The sequence below is a fragment of the Myotis yumanensis genome, unplaced genomic scaffold (assembly GCF_028538775.1).
Source record: "Myotis yumanensis isolate MYYU_CA2020_CCGP unplaced genomic scaffold, mMyoYum1.0.hap1 SCAF_17, whole genome shotgun sequence".
Taxonomy (NCBI): domain Eukaryota; kingdom Metazoa; phylum Chordata; class Mammalia; order Chiroptera; family Vespertilionidae; genus Myotis; species Myotis yumanensis.
Window position 1 is genome coordinate 33,803,799 of NW_027223768.1, and position 24,213 is coordinate 33,828,011.

A 24,213-nucleotide genomic window follows, 5' to 3' on the forward strand; every position below is an offset into this window, starting at 1 on the left:
AAAAATGGGCACATAGGCTCAGATAACAGGATGAGCACAGGCCCACTGGAGTTAACATTCTGCTTGGTGAAGGTACTGTGGAGCAGAAACAGGAAATAAGGTTGGAAAGCTAGTTGGGCCAGATGTAGAGGGGCTTGAGAACCAAGCCAAGGAGTGAGTCTTCACCTTTGTGAATAGAGCAGCAATTCTCAAATTTTTATGTGCACACAAATCACCTGGGGATCTTGTTACAGTAGATCTGGGGTGGGACCTGAGATTGTCTATTCCCAACATCCCAGGTGGTGCTGATATTGGAAGACCAAACCTTGAGTATCAAGACCATAGATACATAGACAGTGGGGAGCCACTGCACAGAGAAACTGCCTGATCTCCAGTGTGTTCCAGGAAAACTAAATCTGAAAACAGTGGGTCAGGCAGATTGGAAAGGAGAGAAGCTATAAACTGTGGTCTTCAGCATTGGTCGTCCATTAGATCAGCTGGGAAGCTTACACCAAGGCCCTACTCCCAGAGATTCTTATTTAATTGGTCTGGAGTGGGGCCCAGATTTCAGCATTTTTAAAAGTTCTCCAGGGAATTCTAATGTGCAGTTGGGGCTGAGAACCTTTACTGTAGATGATACAGTAAATATTGTAATCGCTCAGACAAAGATGATGATTTAAACTAGGGCAATGGCAGTGAGAAGAGAGTGGAGGGGCCAGTGGTATAAAATACTATAAATGTAGAAGAAATAGACTTTAGCAACTATCTGGGCAGCAATATAGAAGTATGGCTGCAACATCATTCATTTCTTCTAGTTAAAGACATTTTGGTGAAATGGTTAAGAGTACAGGCTCTAGAACCAGATGGGTTGGGTTTAAATTCCAGCTCTATTTATTTGGGGTGTGTGTGTGCGTATATACTGGGCACGTTCCTTAACCTTATTATGACTTAATTTTCTCACCTATAAATTGGGGAAATAACAATAACCAACATATGGAGTTGTTGTGGAGATTGAGTGAATTAACATATACGTAAAGCCTTTAGAACCATGCTTGGCACACAGGAAGAGCTATGAAAGTGTTTGTTGTTATTATTAGCAGTAGAGGCCCGATGCACGAAATTCGTGCAAGAGTAGGCCTTCCTTCCCCTGGCTGCCAGAACCAGCTTCCCTCTGGCACCCGGGCTTCCCTCTGGCTGCCAGCAGGCACCTGGGCTTCCCTTGCAGCCCCGGCTTCGTCCAGAAGGTCGTCCGGAAGGACGTCTGATCTAATTAGCATATTACGCTTTTATTATTATAGATGGTTCATCATCTATTCTGATATCTACAAGGTGTTGAGCTGCATGTAAGGCTGATCTGGAAGAGGAGAAGTCCTTGAAGGCTCTTAACCCTCAGCCAATCTGAAGTCATAGGGTTACCTGTTTCATAAATCCAATTAGATCTAGGTGGCATACCCTGCCTCCCTCCATCCCAGACCCCATTCCCAAGGTCTCTAAAAGTAATAGCCAAGGAGTTCCTACTTGAATTGCTGGTCCTTGGTGCTCCGTGTCTTGGCCAGGAAGCGCTCTGCCAGCTTTTCCAGGTTGCGGGAGTAGTCCATCTCAATCTCAGCCTTCTTTCGGAAGAAGTCCTGGAGGTCCTGCAACAGCTGCACCCGGAGCTCACACTGCTGGTCCAGGCATTTCATCTGCTCTGTGAGCTGAGCGCGGATCTCTGCAACAACAAAAGACAAGAGTCATACAGAGATCCCTAAAGGGAACCATACAGGCCAACATTTATACCCCTTCCTTTCACTTGATCCCTGTCCTGGGGGGTGAGGGAGGGAGGGAGGAAGGGAGGGAGGGAAAGAGGGTATGGAGGAGACTTGAAAAACACTGGAACCAAAAATCTGCTGAATCATTTAAGACAATGTGATTATTAGACATAATGATATTCACAGCTACCATTTATTGAACAATTTACTGTGTTTCTGGCAATGCCAGAATTTGGACTCTCTTGTGGCAAAGAGCCTAATGAATTTTCTCCCAACCATTCTGTTGGGTAGGTACTACTTTCATCCCCATTTTAAGATGAGAAAACTGATTCTTAAAGGAGTTAAGTGATTAGCATCAAACCCAGACAGATTGACTTTAGATCCCAAGCTCCTTCTTGTTATACTTTCTCTGCATCTTTGTGAATTAGGATGAGAGTCAGGATATTTTAATAGAGACAGAAAGAGCCCTGCCCAAGGTCAAACAGTGGCAATCAAGAATGAAACAAGCACCAGGTCTTCTAGGCAAGTAAACCACCTCCTGTCAAGCAGATTCCATAGTTTCCAATATCACAGAATGTAAATCAGCCTTCAAGAAGCTGATATTTTTCACCAACAAATATCACTCATATCTCTGTTGCTTCACCCCCACTGATGCTCAGAACTCCTGCTTCATCAAAGCTAGAAATATTCTGGGTAAGCTCCAGCTGGCAGATTTCTGGCTGGCCGGAGTCCTCGTACAGGGCTAACAACACCCTCTCTGGAACTGCAGCAATGATGGCTCCAGCTGCAACCAGATCTGCCTCAAATGCAATACTGCATTTGTTACTGACAGGAGACCTGGCACCCAAAGGAAGCAGCTTGCCAAAACCAGACTGCTTGTCAGCTCAGAGAAGGCCTGCAGTGCGGATCCTGCTGAAGTTATGTCCCAATCCCCATCTGCGTAACAATGGAGCCATTTCTTTCATCCCTTTGCCCTCCAAGCCTGCTCAGCTCAGTGCATTAGGATGTGACCGTCACTCCAACCCCAGGAAAAAAGAGTACCCATAGTATTATGCCTTCCTTATAGATGCTCCAAATTCATTCCCAGATAGTCGAGCTGTAACAATGCTTTCTGTCTATGCTGTATAATGCATGGAGCAGAGGGATCTACAGTTTTCATCTGAACAGTAGATAAATCAGAGGCAAATCTAGCATCAGGGCTATGATGTTGAAAGGTACGCCAAGCACTCCTTTAATGAAGCAATGAGGAATGGGTAAATGGTGCATTTAGCTTCCCCTAAAGAGGTTCATAATCTATCCCCATCTTCATTTTGTTACTCTTTTCATAGATAGTAGGATGTAGCAAAAGTATCTGATCCTTTACGGGTCATCTTAGGTGATCTGTAAGTGCCATTCTCACCCTCTTCGTCCACACGCCTCCCCCTTGCCAACCACCATGCCAACCAGGTCTGCAGTAACCTCACCTGAACTGAAACTGAGCACCGTAGGATTGTTTCAAGCAGACAGAAAGCTGTGCAGAAAAGCCACGTACCTCATCACTCATCAAAGCTCTCTTGTTCTGTGTTTTTATGGGAGTCTGATTACAAGGGTGTTGGGGGTAGGGGGGGGGCAATTCGCAGAGGGCATGTCAGGCATACGGTTCTTGCCAGAGATTTCTGGGCCTCTTTTTTTATTTATTTAAGAAACTGCTTTTTACAATATATATATTTAAGATTAACATTTATTTATTTATTTATTTATTTTGTTAATCCTCACCCAAGGATATGTTTTCCATTGATTTTAGAGAGAGTGGAAGGGAGGGGGAGAGACACACAGAGAGAAACATCAATGTGAGAGAGACACATCCATTGGTTGCCTCCCGCATAGGCCCCAACTAAGGCTGAAATCGAGCTTGCAACCAAGGTACATGCCCTTGACTGGAATCGAACCTGGGACCCTTCAGTCCGAAGGCGGATGCTCTATCCACTGAGCCAAACCAGCTAGGGCAATTTCTGGGCCTCTCAAAAGCAACAGCCCTTTCCTACGGGCATCTGTACCCTTCCATCTATTGACAGATAAAGGTTGTAGTCACTGGGTGGGCCGACTGTGGTGGAGAGGACATTCATTGATATTACTTACAACTGATCCATTCAATAAGAATCAGGGCAAAAAGGGACCTTTTTGGGTGAAAAGGTACCCCATCAGTAACAGATGTGGAAGAGGATGTAGATGGGCGATGGGGCTCTCAGGCCCCTCTGAGTCACCTGTAATTCATTTAAGACTTTGCATCAATAACCTCACTAACCATGGAAGTGGACAGAAACATGGTAGACTGGATGATGCCCACCCTCCACCACAGAAAGAGGGAGCTAGGCAAATTCTCTTAATACCCATGAAGTTCCAGAGGTAGACCACTCCAAGGCTGTGCTATGCAAGGAACCCACACTTCAGAGGAGGCCTCTGAGATATTCGAATTAATTTAAGAAGCCCCCTAAGCACATACAGCCAGCACAGCATGCCACCCCGACTTTCTCAGGTGCCTCAATGAGTGAGCAGCACAACACAAAGAGATCCTAGTTGTGCTCTAGTCCAGCCGTCACCAACTGGTGGTCCATGAGGTCCAAAAGGTTGGTGACCGCTGCGTCTAGTCCAAATGTGGCTCTAAGGGCCTAAATCACCCATCAGCCGGAAGATGGAGAAGGGGACATTCTAGGGGTGGGAGCCAAAAGTGACCCATCAGGCATCCTTCCAGGACCTGAAGGAAAGGGAACATGTATGTTTTCACTGAGCACCCTTTATACAGATCAGTGATGGCAAACCTACGACACGCGTGTCAGAGGTGACACGCGAACTCATTTTTTTGGTTGATTTTTCTTTGTTAAATGGCATTTAAATATATAAAATAAATATCAAAAATATAAGTCTTTGTTTTACTATGGTTGCAAAGATCAAAAAATTTCTCTATGTGACATGGCACCAGAGTTAAGTTAGGGTTTTTCAAAATGCTGACACGCCGAGCTCAAAAGGTTCGCCATCACTGCCCTAAGTTATCCCCAATTATCCTGATTGCACAGAGGAGAAAACTGAAGTGAGACTTGTGAAGTAATTTACAAAAAGGTCATACAATTAGATGCAAGTGGGGCTGAAGCTAAATTAAGGTTTGTCTGACTTGTCAAAGAAGTTGATACTGGGGCAAGGAGACAGGAAGAACAGAACATGAGTCTGGAGTATCTGAAGGTACTTCTGCATAAATCACAGTTTCTATAGCTCTCACCCTGGAACGTTCCCTTCCCCACTGTCCAGTTGACAGGTGATTCAGTCGGTGACAGAAGTGGAAGAGAATGCGGAGGGCGATGGGGCTATCGCAGAGTCAAGCATGGACTAGCCCACTGACTCACTAGCTAGGCCACATTTTGGTCAGTCCACAACAGGGCTGGATCCTCCCCCGCTTCCTGAATCTACTCTACAGGGCAGCTTTGGAGCAAGCGCTTTTCTTGTCCTGTGAGCTCACCCTGAGTCTGCCAGTAAGCCCAGGGGGCAGAGAAAGTGAGAAAGCAATATCCCCATCCCTGAACCAGGAAAAGAAGAGTGCATCTCTGCTAGCAGATACCACCTGCCACTGGAGTTGATCTGTGATTTGACACCACTGAGCACCCCCCTTCCCCCACAACCTGCCTAGAAAGAGAGGCCTCCCTGGCTTCCATTCTCAGAGCATCCATCCGGACATCTAAGGGAGACTACAACCACCCCCATCTCCAGAATAGCTGCTCTGTCCAAGGTAAAATGTGCTGCTTCAGGTTTTTGCTGCCGCTGCGAAGACAAACAATGGTACCCAGGAAGGCAGCTGTGCCAGCCCCAGTCATCTGTCCATGCACATAAGGGGCAGGAAACAATGGGCCACTGAATGCCAGCACGCCTGGGCCATGTGCCCAGACTGGAGGCCCCTCTGCACCCTGACCTACCCACAGACTATAAGGGCAGAAAGAAGAAAGGGGCAATTGATAAAAACACGAAGGAATTCCTCACAGTTCCATCGTGTGCTCAGGCAAGAATGCACATACACACGTGTGCACACTCAAAGACACGCACACTCACACCACCCACACTGTGTTTCACCGTAACAACTCAAGAAGGCTTTACAAATGCAGTTAGAGCTGGATGAGAGTTCCTGGGAGGGGTGATGGGGTCCTTGCCAGTTCTGTCCTAGAACTACACGGGAAGAAGTCAAGCTCTCGGTTTCCAGAAGCAGCTGTATCTCGGGGCATGAATGAAGCCAAAGTACAAAGGTCACCATGAACTACCTGGAGTGATCAGGGACCTGCCATACCAACAATCATGTAGACACTAAATTATAAAACATGACCTCCCCTGGGCACCTAACACAGCCCATTTATTCAGCAACTCTTTGCTGAGCCCCTACCGTATAGCAATCCCTGTGCTAGATGATGGTGATGGAGAAAACAGGCCCAAGCCCTGCCCTACATGAAGCATGGCTTGACAAAGAAAAAGAAAAGAAAGCAAAGACGGTCTTATTGCTTCTGTTCTGGATATTCTTTATTATAACACAGCCATGGTAATAAGTTCCAACCTGAAGACCAAAGATTTATAAATCATCAATAGCAGACAAAAGAAATCAAGCAACAACCCTAATAAAAATTCAATGTCCTGACTTTTTTTCCATGCATTTTTTAAAACATGACCCTTGAATAAAAACTGCAGCTTCCCTTGCAAACAACTTTTCTGGGTTTCAGAGCTGACCTTTGGTTGATATTTCATCCAAGATTCAAGTCAAAATTTAACTCCACTGTTCTGGAATTAGACAGTGGCGATAGTTACACAACCTTCTGAATATACTAAAACACAAAAAACAAAAGCCCACTGAATTGTACAATTTAAAAGGGTGAATTTTATGATATGTGAATTATATCTCATTAAAAATTGTCAACCTAACCAAATAGCATGTCCTGCTGAGCACCATACTTCCAGCTAACAGGCACCAAAAGGAAGGAGGAATTCTTGGTTTCCATTTCTCCATTTGCATGGGCTGATTCTCAGTTCTGCATTGAATATTCTTAAAGCTGCCCCTCTGGACAGCAAGCTTGGCCATAACATTGAAATCCATTGGTAGATCACCATTCCATCATTTGCAAAGTATGTCTAATCAAAACCTGGCAAGGAATCGTTTTTTGTTTTTGCCTTTTTAAAATCCTCACCCAAGGATATGTTTTTATTGGCTTTAGAGAGAGAGGATGGGAGAGAGAGAGGATGGGGGAGGAAGGAGAGGGGAGAGAGAGAGAGAGAGAGAGAGAGACCGACCAATAGGTTGCCTCCTCTATGTACCCCGACCAGGGATCTAACCACCTAGGTTATGTGCCCTGATGGGAAATCGTTCGAACCCACAACCTTTTAGTGTACGGGGATGGTACTCCAACCAAGCCACCCAGCCAGGTCAAGCAAGGAATGTTTGTACGCATGAGTTAATCAAGTCCAGGATCAGCAGATACATCCAGCAAAGCTCCCCGTGGAAGTGCTGACTCCTTGTCCATGCTTGCGTACAGCTGAGATCCTAACTACACCTGTCCTGGGAGTTAGAAGAAGGCTCATTTTCTTTTTTAGGAAGATGCTGACAGGTCACATGAAGAATGAAATTAGGGGGAAAAACTAAATACTGATTATTTAACAAAAACGATCAGGGACCTGCCACGCCAACAATCATGTAGACACTAAATTATAGAACACCTGCAATGCAGGTGACACAGTCCTCTGAATACTGTCCTCACTTTAGAGAAAAACCCAAGGAATTCACCAGTCAGCAGAGTACCAGAGGATTTTGTTCAGCCTATAGCTTTCAATCCAGAGATATTAGCCCTATTCTTTCCCTCTTTCAAAATTCATCCTTCTTCAGGAATTTTCTCTGATTAAGTCACACAGAACCCCCTCCTAGAATCCCACATTTCTGAGGACAAAGTGGGGATGGGAGGGCAGGCCAGAAAAAGATGTAATCTTTGGAGAGAAACACAGACATGTCCTTCCCTTGTCTTTGATGTGCTGGCACCTAGGGGACAGGAGCTGCTACTCCCACAGGCTCTGTTCCAAGCTGACAAAGCATGAGATCAGCCCAGGTTCCCCAGCGGGAACCGGGCCTGACTGCCAGTCTTTTTCCACAAAATCTGCCTCACCTGCCTTTAGCCCTTTCACAAACACATGACGTCACCTCAGCCATCTGAAGAATATTAATTCCTAGTACCTTTCCAGCAAGTGTTATATAAGAAGACAATTGAGGCTTTCATCAGGTTCTACCCTCCATATCTCTTACCAAGACCTCTTATCTCAAGGGTAATCAGCCCCTCTCAAAACTGTTCCCCAGGAAACAAAATGCTGGAATGCCCTGCCAAGTCTTGCTCTTTGCCCTACTTGTTTGCTTTTTCTACAAACTCAGTAGTGGGAAGGCCCTTCAAAATCCCTGTTCGAAAGAGCAGAGAACCAAAGCCCAGAGAAGGGAAAGGAATGGCCGGGGATCACACAGCCATTTAGCTGCACATCTAGGCCTGAAACCCAGGTCCCTGGGTGCCCAAGCCAATGTTCTTTCTTACTGCAAATATTTATTTGAGCTCCTCTTAGGAGCTCTGTGAATAGAAAGACAAAGTCTTCCCTGAAAGTTACCAGGGTAGTATGCGAGAAACAAGTGAAAAAACCTGTAACCAACAAGGTGAAATGATAATATAAATAAATGAGGTATGCACACTATACTGTGAGGGCAGAGCGAAGGGAGACATGTATCAGCTTCAACCCGTCTTTCAGTGACTGATTATTATTACTAACCTATGAGTAGTCAGTGTTCCAAGAAAAGGCCATCAAGCTACTTTCAGTAAAGCAGAAAACTCCGCAAAGAGTATGACTTTTACCCTATTGAATACAACGTAGAAATAGACGTTAATCCAAACAGCCAAGCAATAAATAGCTACTAAATTTCCAGAATGTGTGGATGTGATAAATACTTATTGTTTTCCTTTCCTTGTATCCATACCCTCCCTTCCTCTTAGCCTATGTACTTTTGGTAAAGCTGATTCCACCGCTGCCCTCCCCAAAGATGGTGGAAGTGACCTCCAGGCCTTGTTTGGAGACAGTGAGTCTGAGACTGCTGCCATCTTGCTACCATGAATGGCAGGCCTGACTGAGAATAGAGCTGAGCTGAGAAAGCAGAGCTGAGAAATGGAAAAAGGAAAATTGAGCTCCTGAATCAAGTCATAGCCAAATGCCAGCCTATCCATGGCCCTTTTAGTCACAGAAGCCACCTCATTCACTCCTTGCTTAGGGAAAGACTAAACTCCTTGAGAGGAAGAATTTGTTCGGTTCGCCAACATACTCCTGAGACCCAGAAAATACCTGGCATACAGTAGGCCTTCTAATTTGTGGAGGGAAGAAAGGAGAGGAGAGAGGGAGGAGGGAGGACATAGGTCTGAACTAGCATTCTGAGGATGGGTAAAATTTCAGTAAATGGAGGGGTAAAGAGACAATATTCCAGAGGAAGACAAAATGTAAGCCAAGAGATGGGAATGTTGGAACGCAGCCCCTTTGTGAGGCCAGGAGGAGGATAGCTTAGCGAGAACAAAGAGGAGCGGCTCCGAAGGCTAACAGTAGTTTGGATTTCAAGCAGCCAGAAATGGAGGTGGTGAAAGTTTGATGAAAACCAAGTTGAAGGAAGATCAGAGTGGAAGAGGTCTGCTGGATGGATTCCTGGACCTTCTAAATTAAGAGATGGAGTTCGCATTAATGAGCAATCCAGGCTGAATGATCCAGAGGTCAAACGAGTAGGAGATTTCCATGAGTGGAAAATCCCTGCACGGACTACCACTAATCATTAGTAATAATACAGACTTTCAAGCCAGTGATTCTAAAGCTACTGATTCCAAACTATCCCTCTATCCAGTGGTAATCAAACTGAACCTGTAAGAGAGACCTTTGGATTCAAAGGTAAGACAGTTATCTTGGTGGGAGGAGGGAAGAGTGATGAACTGGAGTCCTGGACTCCCTCACTTTCCTTTTGACTACAGTTCTCTCTGTGGAACTTTAAGTTTAGCATCTTCAAAACTGTCTGACCTGTGTAGCAGATTGTTCCAAAGTTATGAAAGGAAGAACCTCTCCGCCCGTTGCATTACTTCCACAATACCTAAACACAACGCAAGTCACTTTGGAGACAAAGAGAAACTAGCCTGTGGGAAGGAAGAGGAGAAAGATGGCCCCACGATTTTCAAAAGGACTTTCAATCATCCATTATCTTTCAAGCCCCCAAATGAAGCCACAGAAAGCAACCTTATAAAGCCCATGAGGCAGGAGGTTGTGGAGGGGATATCTCAACGAAGTTTAATCATCACAACTGCTTTGGCAAGCTGCCTCAGCTCTTTCAAGTTACTCAATAGAAAGTCAAAGACAAAGGGCTCCCAAATGAACAAGCTGCCACATCAAATGCCAAAGTAGTAATTCTAGCTCCTGGGCTTTGCCTGCGATATTTGAGAAACAGAATTTCCAAGATCCAAAGTCTAGAATTAACTTGTACTACAAACTAAAGATTTGGAATGAGATGACCAACAGCTCCTCTGGGAAATGTCACTTGGTCTGATGCCCCTGATTCATTGCTAGAGGCAAACTGGAAATCAGTACCCAAGGATAATAATCAAGAAACAAATTCAGCAAATAATGTATTTATCTTATGCTGTCTCTGTGCAAAGATCTACGTGATGAACCATTGGAACACACAAGAAAAATGTAAGACAGTGTCTTGCTCTCCAGGAGCTTATAATCCAATTGAAAAAGGGAGGATTAAGTGCAAAAATATTCAACAATATAAGACTAAGCCAAAATAGTAGTCCCAGACCATGTTCAGAGAGGAATCTCCGATTAGCATAAACCAGTGTGAGCTTGAATGAGTCTTCAGCTGGGGAGGATTTAAAGAGATGTACGGGTGACAAAGGAAGTGGTCACTACAGCAAAGGTAAGGAAGCAGAGATGGGCAGATCAGTATTAGGAGGACGTGAGTAGAACACTGTGACTTCAAGGTTAACTCAGAAAGTATGGAAGGGGCAGCACGCTCCATGAGTAGATCAGATACGAACAATTCCAAAGGGGTCTGTAAACTGTGGGCAAAGCAAGGTAACAACAGTCTATCTAGTAAAGAAGGACAGCACAAGCTGAGTCAAAACCCAGGGATTCCCTTCCAATCAACTCCTAAAACCACCAGATGTCAATTTCAACATGTCCACTAGAGTAATAGACAACGGCAAAGTGTATGTTGTTCAATATTAAAACCCATACCCTAAATTCCTAGAGAGCTGGCTCTGGAGGGTTTGCTTCATTTTGCGCAAGATCCAACTTTGGCATACAGTACTGGCACACTGTTTCAGATTTACTGGTAGTTCAACAAGCACAGACCAAGCACCAATTAGTTGTAGGGGAGAGGGACAAACAAAGATAATTATGGAAGATCAATAGATTCACTTGGCCTTTAAAGTGTCTGTGGAACTTCCAGTTTTACTCTCCAGTCTGGAGTACTCAGGAGAGATTAAGTCTGGAGAAAAAAAAACATTTGGGAGCCATCAGCAAGTAGATGGGAATATGAAATTAACCACCAAAATGAATGCAGCTATCCACAGAAAGCATGTAGAATGAAAGAGAAGCAGGCGTAGGCCTGCAGACATACCCATTTAAGTAGATAGGAAAGTAGGCTGAAAATGAAACAAGTGAAACAACATTGTCAGTAACTGCCAGTCACTTAAATACACTAGAAGGGCCAAGAGTTGAACTTTGGCAATTCAGAGTTTATCATTATTGAAAGCTTGCTATGCTGAACTCAGTTTACCCATTACCCAAAATGAACACAACTGCCTTGCCAACTGGTTGGAACAGCTTGTACTGCTCCAGGTGCAATGGCTGTTCCTGGTCCTTCATGTTGTTGGTGGACCAACCTGACAGAGCCTGGCCTTGTACCCATGCCGCATGCTTCTCAATTCCCACCCCAGGGTTTCCCTGTTATCACTAAGACATACAATTTGGCAGGACTTGCTCAGACACTAGCCATGCGATCAAGAGCATAGGGAAGTTGAAGCTCCATGAAGTCAACCCTTGACCAATAAGAGATGAGAGCTTGCAAGTGAAATCACCTCCTTCCCCCAGTGGACTGTTCATAGATGCAGTTAGCTGCACATGGTTTCTCTGAAGATGTCCCACAAGACCAGCTTATAAGCAGTCACTTAAATTTGCTCTCCATCTCTCTCTTTCTTACTTCCATTTTCTTCTCATTCCAGCTTCCCTGGGATGGATCTCCCAAGTCAAGTGTAGGCTTTTGCCTCTGACTATTCTAGGGAACCCAGACTAACACTTACCATGTGCTAGGCACTATTCTAGATGCTGGGTTGATAGTCCCTACCTTGATGAAACAGATTCCAATGAAAGTATCTGCTTAGCAGTTGCCTGAGATTAGCTAACCAATTATTTTTCAATGACTTAGGCTTTTAATTCTAGCTTTGCCACTAACTACTTGTGTATATCCTTGAACAAGGCACTTAATCTCTCTAAGTCTGTTTCATTATCTATAAAATGGAGTTTTTAATAGCAACCACTTGAATGGACTGTTATGAAGAGTAGAAGAGATAATGTATACAAAGTATGTATTACATGCCTGGTGTCCACTCCATTAAAAGTCAACCATGATTCCTCCCACTTCACAGATAAGGGACCACTGAGGTTCAAAGAGATCAGTTAAAATCGCCTGAGGTCACCCAGATGGTTACAGATCACAAAAGGATTTGAACCTAGATGTACTTAACTCTAAAATCAGTGCTCTTAACCACCCTTTTACACCTATTTGTTTAGGACTGAGAAATGGATTCATTTTGTTGTCTTTCATACTAGAAGTCTATAGTTCTAGGCTGGTAATATCAATTTGTTAACAAAAGGGATCCCTGCCCTGGAGGAGTAGCTCAGTTGGTTAGAGTGTCCTCCCGATATGCCAAGGTTGGGGGTTTGATACCCAGTCAGGGCAAATACAAGAATCAACCAATGAATTCGTAAATAAATGCAACAACAAATGGATGTTTCTCCCCCCACTGCCCCACCCCCCACGATCCTCTCTCTCAGTCAAAATCAATTTTTTTTTAAATTTTAAAAGGGATCCCTGAATTTCTTCAACTTATCAAACAAAAGTCCTTATTCTCACTGTCTTAACGCTGCATATTTAAATGTATGTGTTGTGGGTAGATTGGGAAAATACTGTTTTAGCATTTCTTCCTGAGGGCTATAGCAGCAAAAAGTCCACACCACCACCTAGAGATGCTATCAACTAGAGAGGCAGCAAAGCAAAATGTGACTCTGGAACCAGACTTTCTGAACCCAAAATGCCAGCTCCACCACTTCCTTAGCTGTGTGGCCCTGGGCAAATTCCTTAACCTCTCTGTGCCTCAATGTCTCTAACTGCAAAAGTTCAACAATAATAGTACCTACCTCATAGGGCTTTTATGAGTTAATATTCATAAAATAATCTGAACAGTTTCTGGTACATTGTAGGCACTATATTTGTTGTTGTTAAATATATAAGTAAAATCTCTCTCATGAGCTCTTTGATCCTTTAACTTTCTGGACAAAAAGGTATAGAAAGTGAAAGGAATTACAGAGAAGAAATTACTGGCTTCCAAACTTTTACAAGCGTACACACACAAGTTTAATGAAACAATACATATCCTTAGTATATGCCATAAACTCTGATATTTTCTACATCTTTCTAAATGGTGGTTGTGGCCCACTAATTTGATTTCGTGACCTAGTAGAAGGTCTTGGCCAAAAATTTAAAAGCTCTAGAATAAACCACATGACCACCAAAAGCAGAACTAGAATACAGAATCTTTAAACCATTAAACTCCTTCTTCATAGTTATTATTAAATCGGAAAGGGCCTAAGTTTCACTTCTTGCTGGAAAAGAAACTGTACATTCTGGGTCCTCCTCCCATTCTCTCCACAGTTCATGTGATCACTAGACATTCAGAGAACGCCAAGGAACCAGGGTCACTTCCTGTCTATGTAACACCTGTTACTGTTGCCCACCATTCGGTACCAGGGAGAGTTTCCTGGCCTGTCCTCTGAGTTTGGTCCTCTTGATTTTGAGGCTGAGCAACTGTAGTCACCTGTCGAACCATTTGGAGCAAAAAAGTTGCTGATCTAACACAACAAAACAATGTCATTATGCATTTAATAAACTGATTACAAGCAGAATACTAGTAGATGAACCCTATTAATGATTATGTGTTTGTTAGGTTTTTTTTTTTAACCCAGTTCTTATCTCTTGGAGATAAATACTAACGTATACAAGGATGAATAATGTCTGCTATTCGCTTCAAAGAAATGGAGGGAAGTGGGAGTAGGTGGGGGATACGGATAAGTAAGACTGGCAATGAGCTGAGGATGATCAAAACAGGGTGATGGGTACATGGGGTTTCATAACACTTCTCTTTCTACTTTAAGCTTGAAATTTCCCAAATTAAAGGTTTTTAAATCTAATTAAGGGCATGGTTGTTGTTGTTTTTTAAAGGCTTAAGAGATTTACAGGAAAAGCAAAAGAACATGAAAGAAGCAGAAAAAAAAAAAATACCCAGAGATATAATACAGGACAATTTTCTTAAAAAGAAGGAAGAACTAAGTCTATAGGGAAAAAAGGCATACTATATACCAGGAAATGTACATAAAACAAGACATATGATGTTTAAATATTTGAACTCCAAGGATAAAGAAAGAATTGTTTAAGAAGCAATAGAAAAAAAGCAACTTTTCTAACAAAATAGGGGAAAAAATCAGAGTGGCCTCTGATTTCTCCATAGCAACATTTGAGGCCTGAAGATAACGGAGCCACATCTGAAAAAGTCTGAAGGAGAGTTACTGTTACCCAAGCTGAGGCAAGTGGGAAAAAGGCTCAGACATCTTCATACTTGAAAGATCTCAACCTTGAGAGTACCCACGAGTCCCGAACTCAGTAGATTAAAAAAAAAAATGGAGTATGCAGGTCAAAATGCAAATGTTAGAACCCCTGCCGAGGAAATAATCCAGAAAGCTACAAAAATTGGAAGATGGGGAAGAGAAGTACAATGCACCATAAGAAGATGAATCACCTAATCTTTCCAGGCAAGGAATCAGCCAACCTGTCTAAAAGTGAAGATTTAGCTACAAATACAATAAAAAATATTAATAATGACTTCAGTCTCCAAATAATTTTCTTAACCTTAGAATTTATAGAAACTGTTATCTTTTGTAAAGAAGAAACACTTATCAGAAGTTCAGCAGTTCTTTCACTTTCATTTCAGTATTTTCTCTGTTAAATTCAAATAAAATTAATTCAATTGTTTTTATTTTTAAAGCACATGGCATGTTGTGCTCACCAGCCACCCTTCTGTCTATGTGTACTGCATGTTAAAACTGGAAGAGAAAGGGGCTTGTATGCATGCTTATAAGCATAACCAATGGACACAGATAGTAGGGGCGTGAGGGCATGTGCTGGGGGGTGGGAATGGCTGAGGAGAGGTCAATGGGGGGGAAAGGAGACATATATAATACTTTCAACAATAAAGAATTTAAATTAACAACAACAAAAAAAACCTGGAAGAGAAAGTCCATTGTACCTCATCACCAAATCCACCGCCTTACCTTCCTACCAGCCTTTCCCTAGCTCCAGTTCTAGGCTTATCTTTCTACCTGTACACTGGAATCCACCTGTTTTCTCACTCAAGGCCTTTGCTTCTAAAATTACACACTTAAGTTGACCCTTGAACAACACCAGTTTGAACTGTGTAGGTTCATTTATCTGCAAAATTTTTTCAATAAATATGTAGTCAATCCTATGTGTCCTTGGGTTCCACATCTGCAGATTCAACCATCCACGGGTCAAAAACAGATTTCGATCTGTGGTTGGGAATCTGCTTATGCATTGTTGTACATCATTTTACATAAGGCATTTGAGCACCTGTAAATTTTGGTGTCCACTGGGAGTCCTGGAACAGGATAGACTGAATGACAGTTACGTTTTGAGGAAGTCAAAAGTTATGAGTGAATTTTTGACTGTGCGGCATCAATGCCCCTAACCTCCATGTTGTTCGAGGGTTAACTGTATTTTCTGTATTATCATTTTCCTCTCTCTATTGGATTATTGTCATAAGCAAATAAACATGCTATATTCCCCCCCCCATCTTATTAAAAAACAAACATATTTCACTTGATCTCCTCTACCTCCCCAGTTACTTTTTAATCTTGCTTTCTCTTTATGATAAAACTCAAAATGATTGTCCATATACACTGCCTCCACCTTTTCTCTTTAGCCAACTATAACCAAACTCTTGCTTTTCCACTGTTGTGGGTGGTAATAGCCTCCAAATTGCCAAATATGGCCAATTCTCAGGACTTGACTTACTCCACCACCACCAGGACTAGACAGAGGTGATGGTGGAGTAAGTGGAGTCCTGAAAATTGGCCCCAGACACCATCCTCTCAATGTCCTTTGCTGGACCCTTGTCCTCTTTCCCAGCCTCTAATGCTGAAACACTCCAGGGCTCAGTCTAAGGACTTCTTTTCTATCTCTATTTGCTTCCTAGTATATCTCTTCCAGTTCTGTGCCTGGTGCTTCCCAAATTTGTATCTCCAGTTCAGACCTCTCCTTAAACTCCTGCCTCCTATAACTGACTTAACATTTCCTCTTGGATGGCTGATCGGTACTTAGAATTTAACATGCCCAAACCTGAGCTCTTAATGCCTTCCCTTATCCTCATGTTCCCTATTTCATTAGTGGCACCATCATTATCTTTCAGACCAAAAAGCTACTATTGACTCTTCTCTCTCTTTCTCAAGTCCCAATCCAATTCATGAGCAAATCCTACTAGCTCTAACTTCAAAATGTGTGCAGAATACAATCATTTCTTATTTCCTACAGCATTTATGACTTAGTCCAACTCAGCATTTATTTTGTTCTGAATTACTGTGGCAGCTTCCTAACTGGTCTTGCTGCTACCACTCTTGCTCTCCTATAGTCTACTCCCTGCTCATCAATCACCCTCCAACAGCTTCCCAGTGGAGAAAAGCTGAAGGCTTCCCAAAGCCTTACATGGAATAGTTCCTGGCTATCTCTCCAGTCACTCTGATATGTTCAGACGCTAAGACCTCACTTACTGGTCCCCAGCCACACTGGCCTCTCTGTTGACAGAGCACGCCAAGCACACCCCCATGTCAGGCCTTCACATATGCTTCCCCTACTTTCACAGGGTTAGCTCCCTCACTTCACTCAGTTCTCGCCCAGATGTTGCCTTCTCAGAGCAGCCTTTAGGTCACTCCGTCTGAAAGAGGCCCTGACACTCTCTATGCCCTCATCCCATTTTATTTTTGTTCATGACACTTATACATCTGTTTAGGTATTTATCATCTCCTCCCACCAAAACATAAGCTTCATACAAAACAAGCTTCATAATAGCAGGGACTTTGTTCACTGCTGATCCTTGGTGCCATAGTGCCTAAAACATAGTAAGTACTCAATGAACACTCATTGATTGAATGAATGAATGAAGAGGTCTTTGGATATAATAGGAATTAGAATAATTTACTGCTGACTTCTTTGTACTTTTCAGTTTTGCTTGGATTTTTTATAATTAGCATTTCCTTCTTTCCTTTTATTTTAAACCTCAGAGAGTAAGGGAGAAAGAGAGAGAGAGAGACAGAGAAAGAGAGACATCAATCAGCCGCCTCCTGTATGCATCCCAACTAGGAATCGAACGCATGACCTTTCAGTGTAAGGGACAATGTTCCAACCAACTGAGCCACACCAGCCAGGACTCCTATTTTTTAAGAAAGTAATAGCTATTCCTTTAAAAATTAAAACAAAAAACAACCAAATGCCAGTTTAATCAAAAGTCTTTATAATCAAAGAAGAGATGCATTATCTAATCAGCTCTGCTATAGTCTGACAAGTGTTTTCCCCATTATTTATGATAGCCACAAAAGAGTTCACAATGTAATGTCCATAGGGCATTTTTCATAATTAAAGATACTTTTTTAGGAGGAAACTTTACCTGAACAAATTTTAATTGACCAAAGAGTGTGAAGGCACTTCTCTAGGGTGAGAACAAAAACTGGCAAGGTTTTCCTAAATACCACTTCCCACTCTAATTTTTCTCCTCAACATTGCTGCCCTAATCCAGACACCAAAACCTGTTAGTATTCTTCGAATGAAAAAGTGTAATGGTCACTGGTAATGCCGCCATAAAAAATAAGAGTATCATTTTCAAATAAGCTGACATTTTCTGAACATGTAATAATCAGGGTCACAAAGTCATACAGGCCAATGAGAAGATTAAAAAGGGTCCCTGGGAGCCCCAGTGACACACATATCACCAGTACCTCCAAACAACCACATCAACACCCAGCAGTGTCAGTCAGCAAATAGTATGACCTGCTTCTTCCACCGCCAAGAAATCCTGGGAAAAGTGGAGAGAAAGGACTATCCCTTTGTCACTGATGAGTGAGGCCCAGGGGCCAATAAAGGCATAAGTGGCACCCAGAGCTAGGCCATGGTTTTAGTGTCTTTCCTTTATCCTCCCACCAATGTTACTTGTATCTTCTGCTCTTTCCATGACAAGGAAGGAAGCAGCTATAACCTGTCCACTCTGGAAATGTGGACTAGTAACCTGGCATTGTGAGACTTACTGTAGAAGTTATTCATCGCTGGGCAGGATTCAAAACACCTGAAGTGGTCTCTTAACACTTCTGCTTACATTTTCTTAGACTGTAGACCAAGCAGTAGACTATGAATCCCCACACAAGTTCTAGGCCTTCAGATGCTAATAGCAGTCATGGCATAGCAACTCATGAAATGTCTAAGTACATTTTAATGCATATTTAATCCCAATCGAAGCACGATGGTTATTTAAATTTATTTTGACAAATCACACTCTATCTTAAAATTTTTATTTAAATAAATAAAATAGTAGACATCACTTGTTAAATGAGAACAGAAAAAATACCTTTATATACTGGAAGTTATTGCATTTTTATTTATATTAATATAAGCAGTATATAATTTTAATAATGTTGATAGAAAGTTGTTTTACCTAACTTCCCTTCTTTCTTTATCATAGTTTATAAAAGTGACATTATTTTTTTAATTACTGGGGGGGGTTCACAAAATTATATTACTGTAAAATTATATTACTGTAAACGTTAAAATGTTGCAAAATGCCAGTTTAATCAAAAGTCTTTATAATCAGACTCAAGGTCATTTTAATCAGTCTCCTTTCTCTTCACCCTGGGCCTGCCTTCCTAAGGAAGCTAGTCTACCAGAAAAGAGAAACTATAAAAAAGTAACTGCAACTGTGATGAGCCCAAATATCAAGGCAAAAGAGGGTGCTGTAGAAACATACAGTAGACATGAGTAGGCTGGTCTAAGGCTCAGCGATAGGCTAACAGAGGACCTGGAAGACTGGAGTCATCCAAAAAAGGAGAGCAGGAAATAGCTCCAGCCCGGAGGGAACAGTATGTTCAAAGGCCCAGAGGCAAGAGAAAGGAAGCCGCATGCAAAGAATTGAAACAATCTAAGAAATTCAGAGTAGCTGGAGTATGGAGCTCAAGTAGGAGGGTGAAAAAAGATGAGACTGATTAAAAAGAGAAGCAGGGATCAAGTCCTGGGGAGTATTGCAAATAGTCTGAAAAAGAATGGAATTTTTCCCAAGAGCAACAGGAAGGCATCAGTGTGAACACAGGGTAGAAATTAGAAAAGCAGACTACAGTGTTTTTAACAACACGGTATTCTCCAACAGACAGCTAAAGTAGAAATGTGAGCCTTCTTACTTTGAGAGAGTTCAAGGTCTCCAGGACTCTTTTTATAATTACTATCTCTCAACCTGAAATTTCCAAATAAAGTAAAATGCTAATACCCCTCAGAAAACACACACACACACACACACACACACACACACACACACACACACACACACGAAGCTTGGGGCTTCCAAACATTAGCAAAACAAAAAACACACACACAAAAAAAACCTCATGCTTTGAATTGGTGAGTAGATCAGTGCCATCATTTAGACCTTAGAGGCAGCAGTATATCTATGGAAGTTAGAAGATTTATTTTCCTCATCCATGAAACTATGATAAGTATTTATCCTGTGCCTACCCACCTCTCGCCATTTGAAGGCCATTTCTCAAACAATGTAAGTCAGCGGTTCTCAACCTGTGGGTCGCGACCCCTTTGGCGGTCGAACAACCCTTTCACAGGGGTCGCCTAAGACCATCCTGCATATCAGATTATTTACATTACGATTCATAACAGTAGCAACATTACAGTTATGAAGTAGCAACGAAAATAATTTTATGGTTGGGTCACAACATGAGAAACTGTATTTAAAGGGCCAGAAGGTTGAGAACCACTGAATTATAAGTAAAAAGGATTTTACCAGATGCTTTTACTCAATCCCAGAGATGAGAGGTAAATGCTTCATAATGTACAGTTATAAGGCTGCCTACTTATTTCATACCTCTGAAAAAACACTCTACTGTTCAAACCCATAGATAGGCATATTCAGAATTTCATAGCAGGAACAAAATTCAGAATTAAAAATTCAGACAATAAAAAATGCTCAACTAAGTAAAATAAAAACTAAAAGGCTCTTGATTCAATCTTGTTCCAGTCATGAGACAGGCGTGGGCCAAATGCAGCTGACAGAAGTCAATTAGCCCAGGTTTGGGAGCCATGGGTTTCTAGACCGTGAATGCACTCTGTGACTTGCAGTGATATTTCTATTTGTAGACTTCGTCATGATTTCCACATCTCAAAAAGTTACTACTGATTTTAAAGATCAATGAAAAAATAAAAGCAAAGAGCTGTGGATTCTGTCAGAGAAAAGAACTTAAGTTCCTGTTGTTTCATTTGTCGGTATTTTTTAAGGACATTATAGAAAACAGTTTTATTTTATTCTTATTGCTGAAAGTATTACATATGCCCCCTCTTCCCCCCCCCCCACTGACTCCTTCTAGCCCACCCCTGCCCCCTGTCCAGGCCTTCACCACCCTACTATGTGTGTCAATGGGTTTGATCTCTTACCACCCACCCTCACCTTCCCTCTGAGAAAATCATTTTAAATTATTTTACATGTCTCCAGGAATTTCAGGGCAGGAATTATGTCCAAATTTATTTTAAAATATAAAACATGTTTAGAATAAAAGACATGAAATAACCAGTAGCCTGACTGGATGAACCTGTGAAAGGAGTTTATAAATGTTAAAATGTAGATATTTCACTTTCCTTCCAAAAGAGTAATTTCTCCAACTTTTAGAAAATAAGAAACCTTTCTTCCAGTTCCTTATTATTAAGTTAAATGGCACATCTCTCAGAATGAAAGGCTCAGAGCACAGTTCCTCTAATTCATAGGCTCTATTCTGAGGCATTTTATGTACACTATTATGACACTCAGCACAGTGTATGGTAATTAGCAATTTACATCTGTATTCCCTGCCAGGCTAGCAGTGCCACAGTCCAAGACCATGTCTTATTCACTCTGTTACATCCCAGCACCTAGCACAGAGCTGGCATAAATGTTGAATTGAAATAAATGGAAATCAGTTATGCTTTCCCTGTCTTCAACAATGAATCTTTGGCAGATTCCAACAAAGCCTCAGAGTTAACTACGCGCAGATCCTGGGTCAGCTGTACTCACAGTGAAGATTTCTGCCTAAACTGCCTTTCTCCACTCTTCCTTCCCCTTCCCTCTCCACCTCCAGAGGGGAGTTCCCACTGGAAATTGCACAATTCTTTGTGCAGAGAGAAACAACAAGCTTAGTTCCTGTTGACCTGAAGAGCTTAATGTTCTGGCACATTCTACCTTAATAGAAGAGTAGCAAAACCCAATCTGGGTTGTTTTTCTAACTAAAACCTTCTACTTTTAAACTTCTACTTTTATCTCACAGAGATGTAACCTTCTGAGACACTCACTTCTGCTGTATCCTCATCAGTTCCACAATAACCCACAATAAGCAAATACAACTTTTTGACAGTCTAGTAGACACAATACAGGTTACGCACACACACACACACACACACACACACACACCTAAAAAAAAGTTTGGTGCAACAATAGTTATCTTTTCTACATCTAATTCACAATGATATTTTCTATCCTTTTTAAAAATCATATTCTATTTACATTTTCAAAAAAGCTGGGGAGAGATCAACTAAATTGGTTTCACAACTCTTCCAACAAAGCGATCACAATCAGAAAACACTGGTCTACAGATAAGGCTCTCATCAGTGTTTTCAAAATCAGTTGGGATAAGAAAATTATATAGATTTTCCGACGTCACCGCAATAAATTAAATTACAAATAACCAACAAAAAATAAATAAAATTAAAAGCATCAGTTTGGAGACTTGAGGTACACACGTTCTTAAAAACAAAACTTCTGTCTCATCATGTACAAGATGAAATTCTCACCTGAAGTAAACCATTTCATATCCTCCCACGGAAAACCACACCACCACTGGACTTCTTAGCACAAAGAAACCCAAAGACGTGGTAGAGGTAGGGGCTCTACCAAACGGGTTTCCCCTGCTACCTGAAAGTAGAGTGCTCCGCAATAGAAACCTTTTGCAAACTGAAACAGCCTAATATGAAGAAGCAATTACTATAATTTATATGGAAAAAATGTTTTGATTGTTCCCAGACCCATAAAATAACCTACAAAATCATACCAACTAACACTAAAACCTAAAATAACACTAACATATAATGAAATCAGGAATGATATGATAAATACCAGTGTGCGTGGCTTCTACAGTGGCCCAATGCAAAACAAAGACTGAACATTTTCGCCTTTTATCTTTGTAAAAGTGAGAATTCTCTTCAGGTTTATTTCAGTTGGCAAACAGGTATTATTGCAAGTCTTTCATGAAAGGGATGGGGTGTAAAGTGAACTTTTGAAAAGCAGGGGATACCTGTATGACCAATATCCAACTAGGCCGAGAGAGAACTGCCCCTAATGAAATACCTCCAGAGTGAACCCCTGGCTGTGCTTTTTGGTGTAAAGCTGGGTAAGGAAGAGACACTGATGCGCCTGCCTATCTTTTCCTGGAAGTTGAGTTTCAAAATGCAGTAAAACCATGATCTCGAGGACCTCGATTTAACGGACTTCGGATTTCACAGACAAAATTTCCAGTCCATATGTCATATGTGAAAATTAACACCTTGTTAATTTTAAAATGCTTTTAACCAAAATTTGCTTATAATTAAATTAACAACCTAGCCAGTGTTGCTCAACCAGAGCATCGATCCATGAACCCAGGAGGTCGAGGTTTGATTCCAGGTCAGGGCACATGCCCGGGTTTTGGGCTCAATCGCCAGTGGGGATGTGTGCAGGAGGCAGCCGATCAATGATTCTCTCTTATCATTGAAGTTTATTTCTCTCTCTCCCCCTCTGTCTCTGAAATCAATAAAAATAAAAAAAATTAACAGGTTATTTTTTTTTTGTTAATTCACTGTTATTTTTAACAAATTTTAGCAAATAGGCCATATGTTGGAAAAAACACTACATATTCATATCTACAACTAGAGTCTACATACTTAAATCCAAGAGTCGCCACTCATAAACCATGTTTGGGGGACAATTAGCACGTGACTACAGCGCATCACACAAGGTAACTGGTTCTGTTGTTTCGTGGCATGACTTTCTGCAGCAATGTTAATGCTGCCAGCAGATGTGCCCACGTGCACTACGCCATGTCCCAGCTGTGTACATTTGTTCACTTGAGGTGACTGGTGGATGCTCACATTTACTAGACTATTCAGTATAAATTTAAAATTACAGTAATACACATGGAAAACTTTTCTGTGAAATTAAACTTTTCATACAGACTTAATTTTAATTACACAAACGTGTCTACATAAGTAAAAGCAGGTAAGCTAACTAACTAATTTGTCAAATTTTTAACATACGCATTCAGAAAACCTACTTTATTATTTTAACAGACTTTTGGCTTTCATGCACACCCTCTTGCCCGAATAGTCCGTTACTTCGAGGTTTTACTGTGCTTTCACTTCCATTTCCTCACTTAAACGTTGTCAGAAAGTCAATTTCCAGAATTAGAACCTATCACGTAGGTGGCATAGGAAAAGTGTTTCAAGGTGCTCTCTGGAGTACAAGCGCTAACAGTGGGGAAACACCTTGAGAAATTGACTAAAATTATGGGGTTCTTGAAGCAGAACAAGGGTAGAGGTTGGGATAAGAGCAAGCTATGTGGTCTTCCTATTCAATGGGCCAAGGACCGGTGGGTGGAAGGAATCTCACCAAGTTACCAAGTCTCAAAAAGTACATGATCTAGGTCTCTAGTAAGGCTTTGTTGCAAGTTTCTCTATATCCTCCCTTAAAACCATCCTCCCCCCCCACACACCCCCTTCTCTCCACCAATTCCTGAAGGGAGATCTTTTGGAGTTTAG

The 24,213-nt window shown here is 41.8% G+C and overlaps 1 protein-coding gene across 9 annotated transcripts in view; it reads right to left on the minus strand.

The window, feature by feature from the left end:
- Positions 1-24,213, minus strand: part of SRGAP2 (SLIT-ROBO Rho GTPase activating protein 2) — a 242,908-nt gene that overhangs the window by 139,993 nt on the left and 78,702 nt on the right. For all 9 annotated transcript variants that reach the window (XM_070396818.1, XM_070396815.1, XM_070396817.1 and 6 more), the window contains exon 3: positions 1,498-1,690. In XM_070396818.1, coding sequence (XP_070252919.1) covers positions 1,498-1,690 — 193 coding nt within the window. The remainder of the gene's footprint in view (positions 1-1,497; positions 1,691-24,213) is intronic.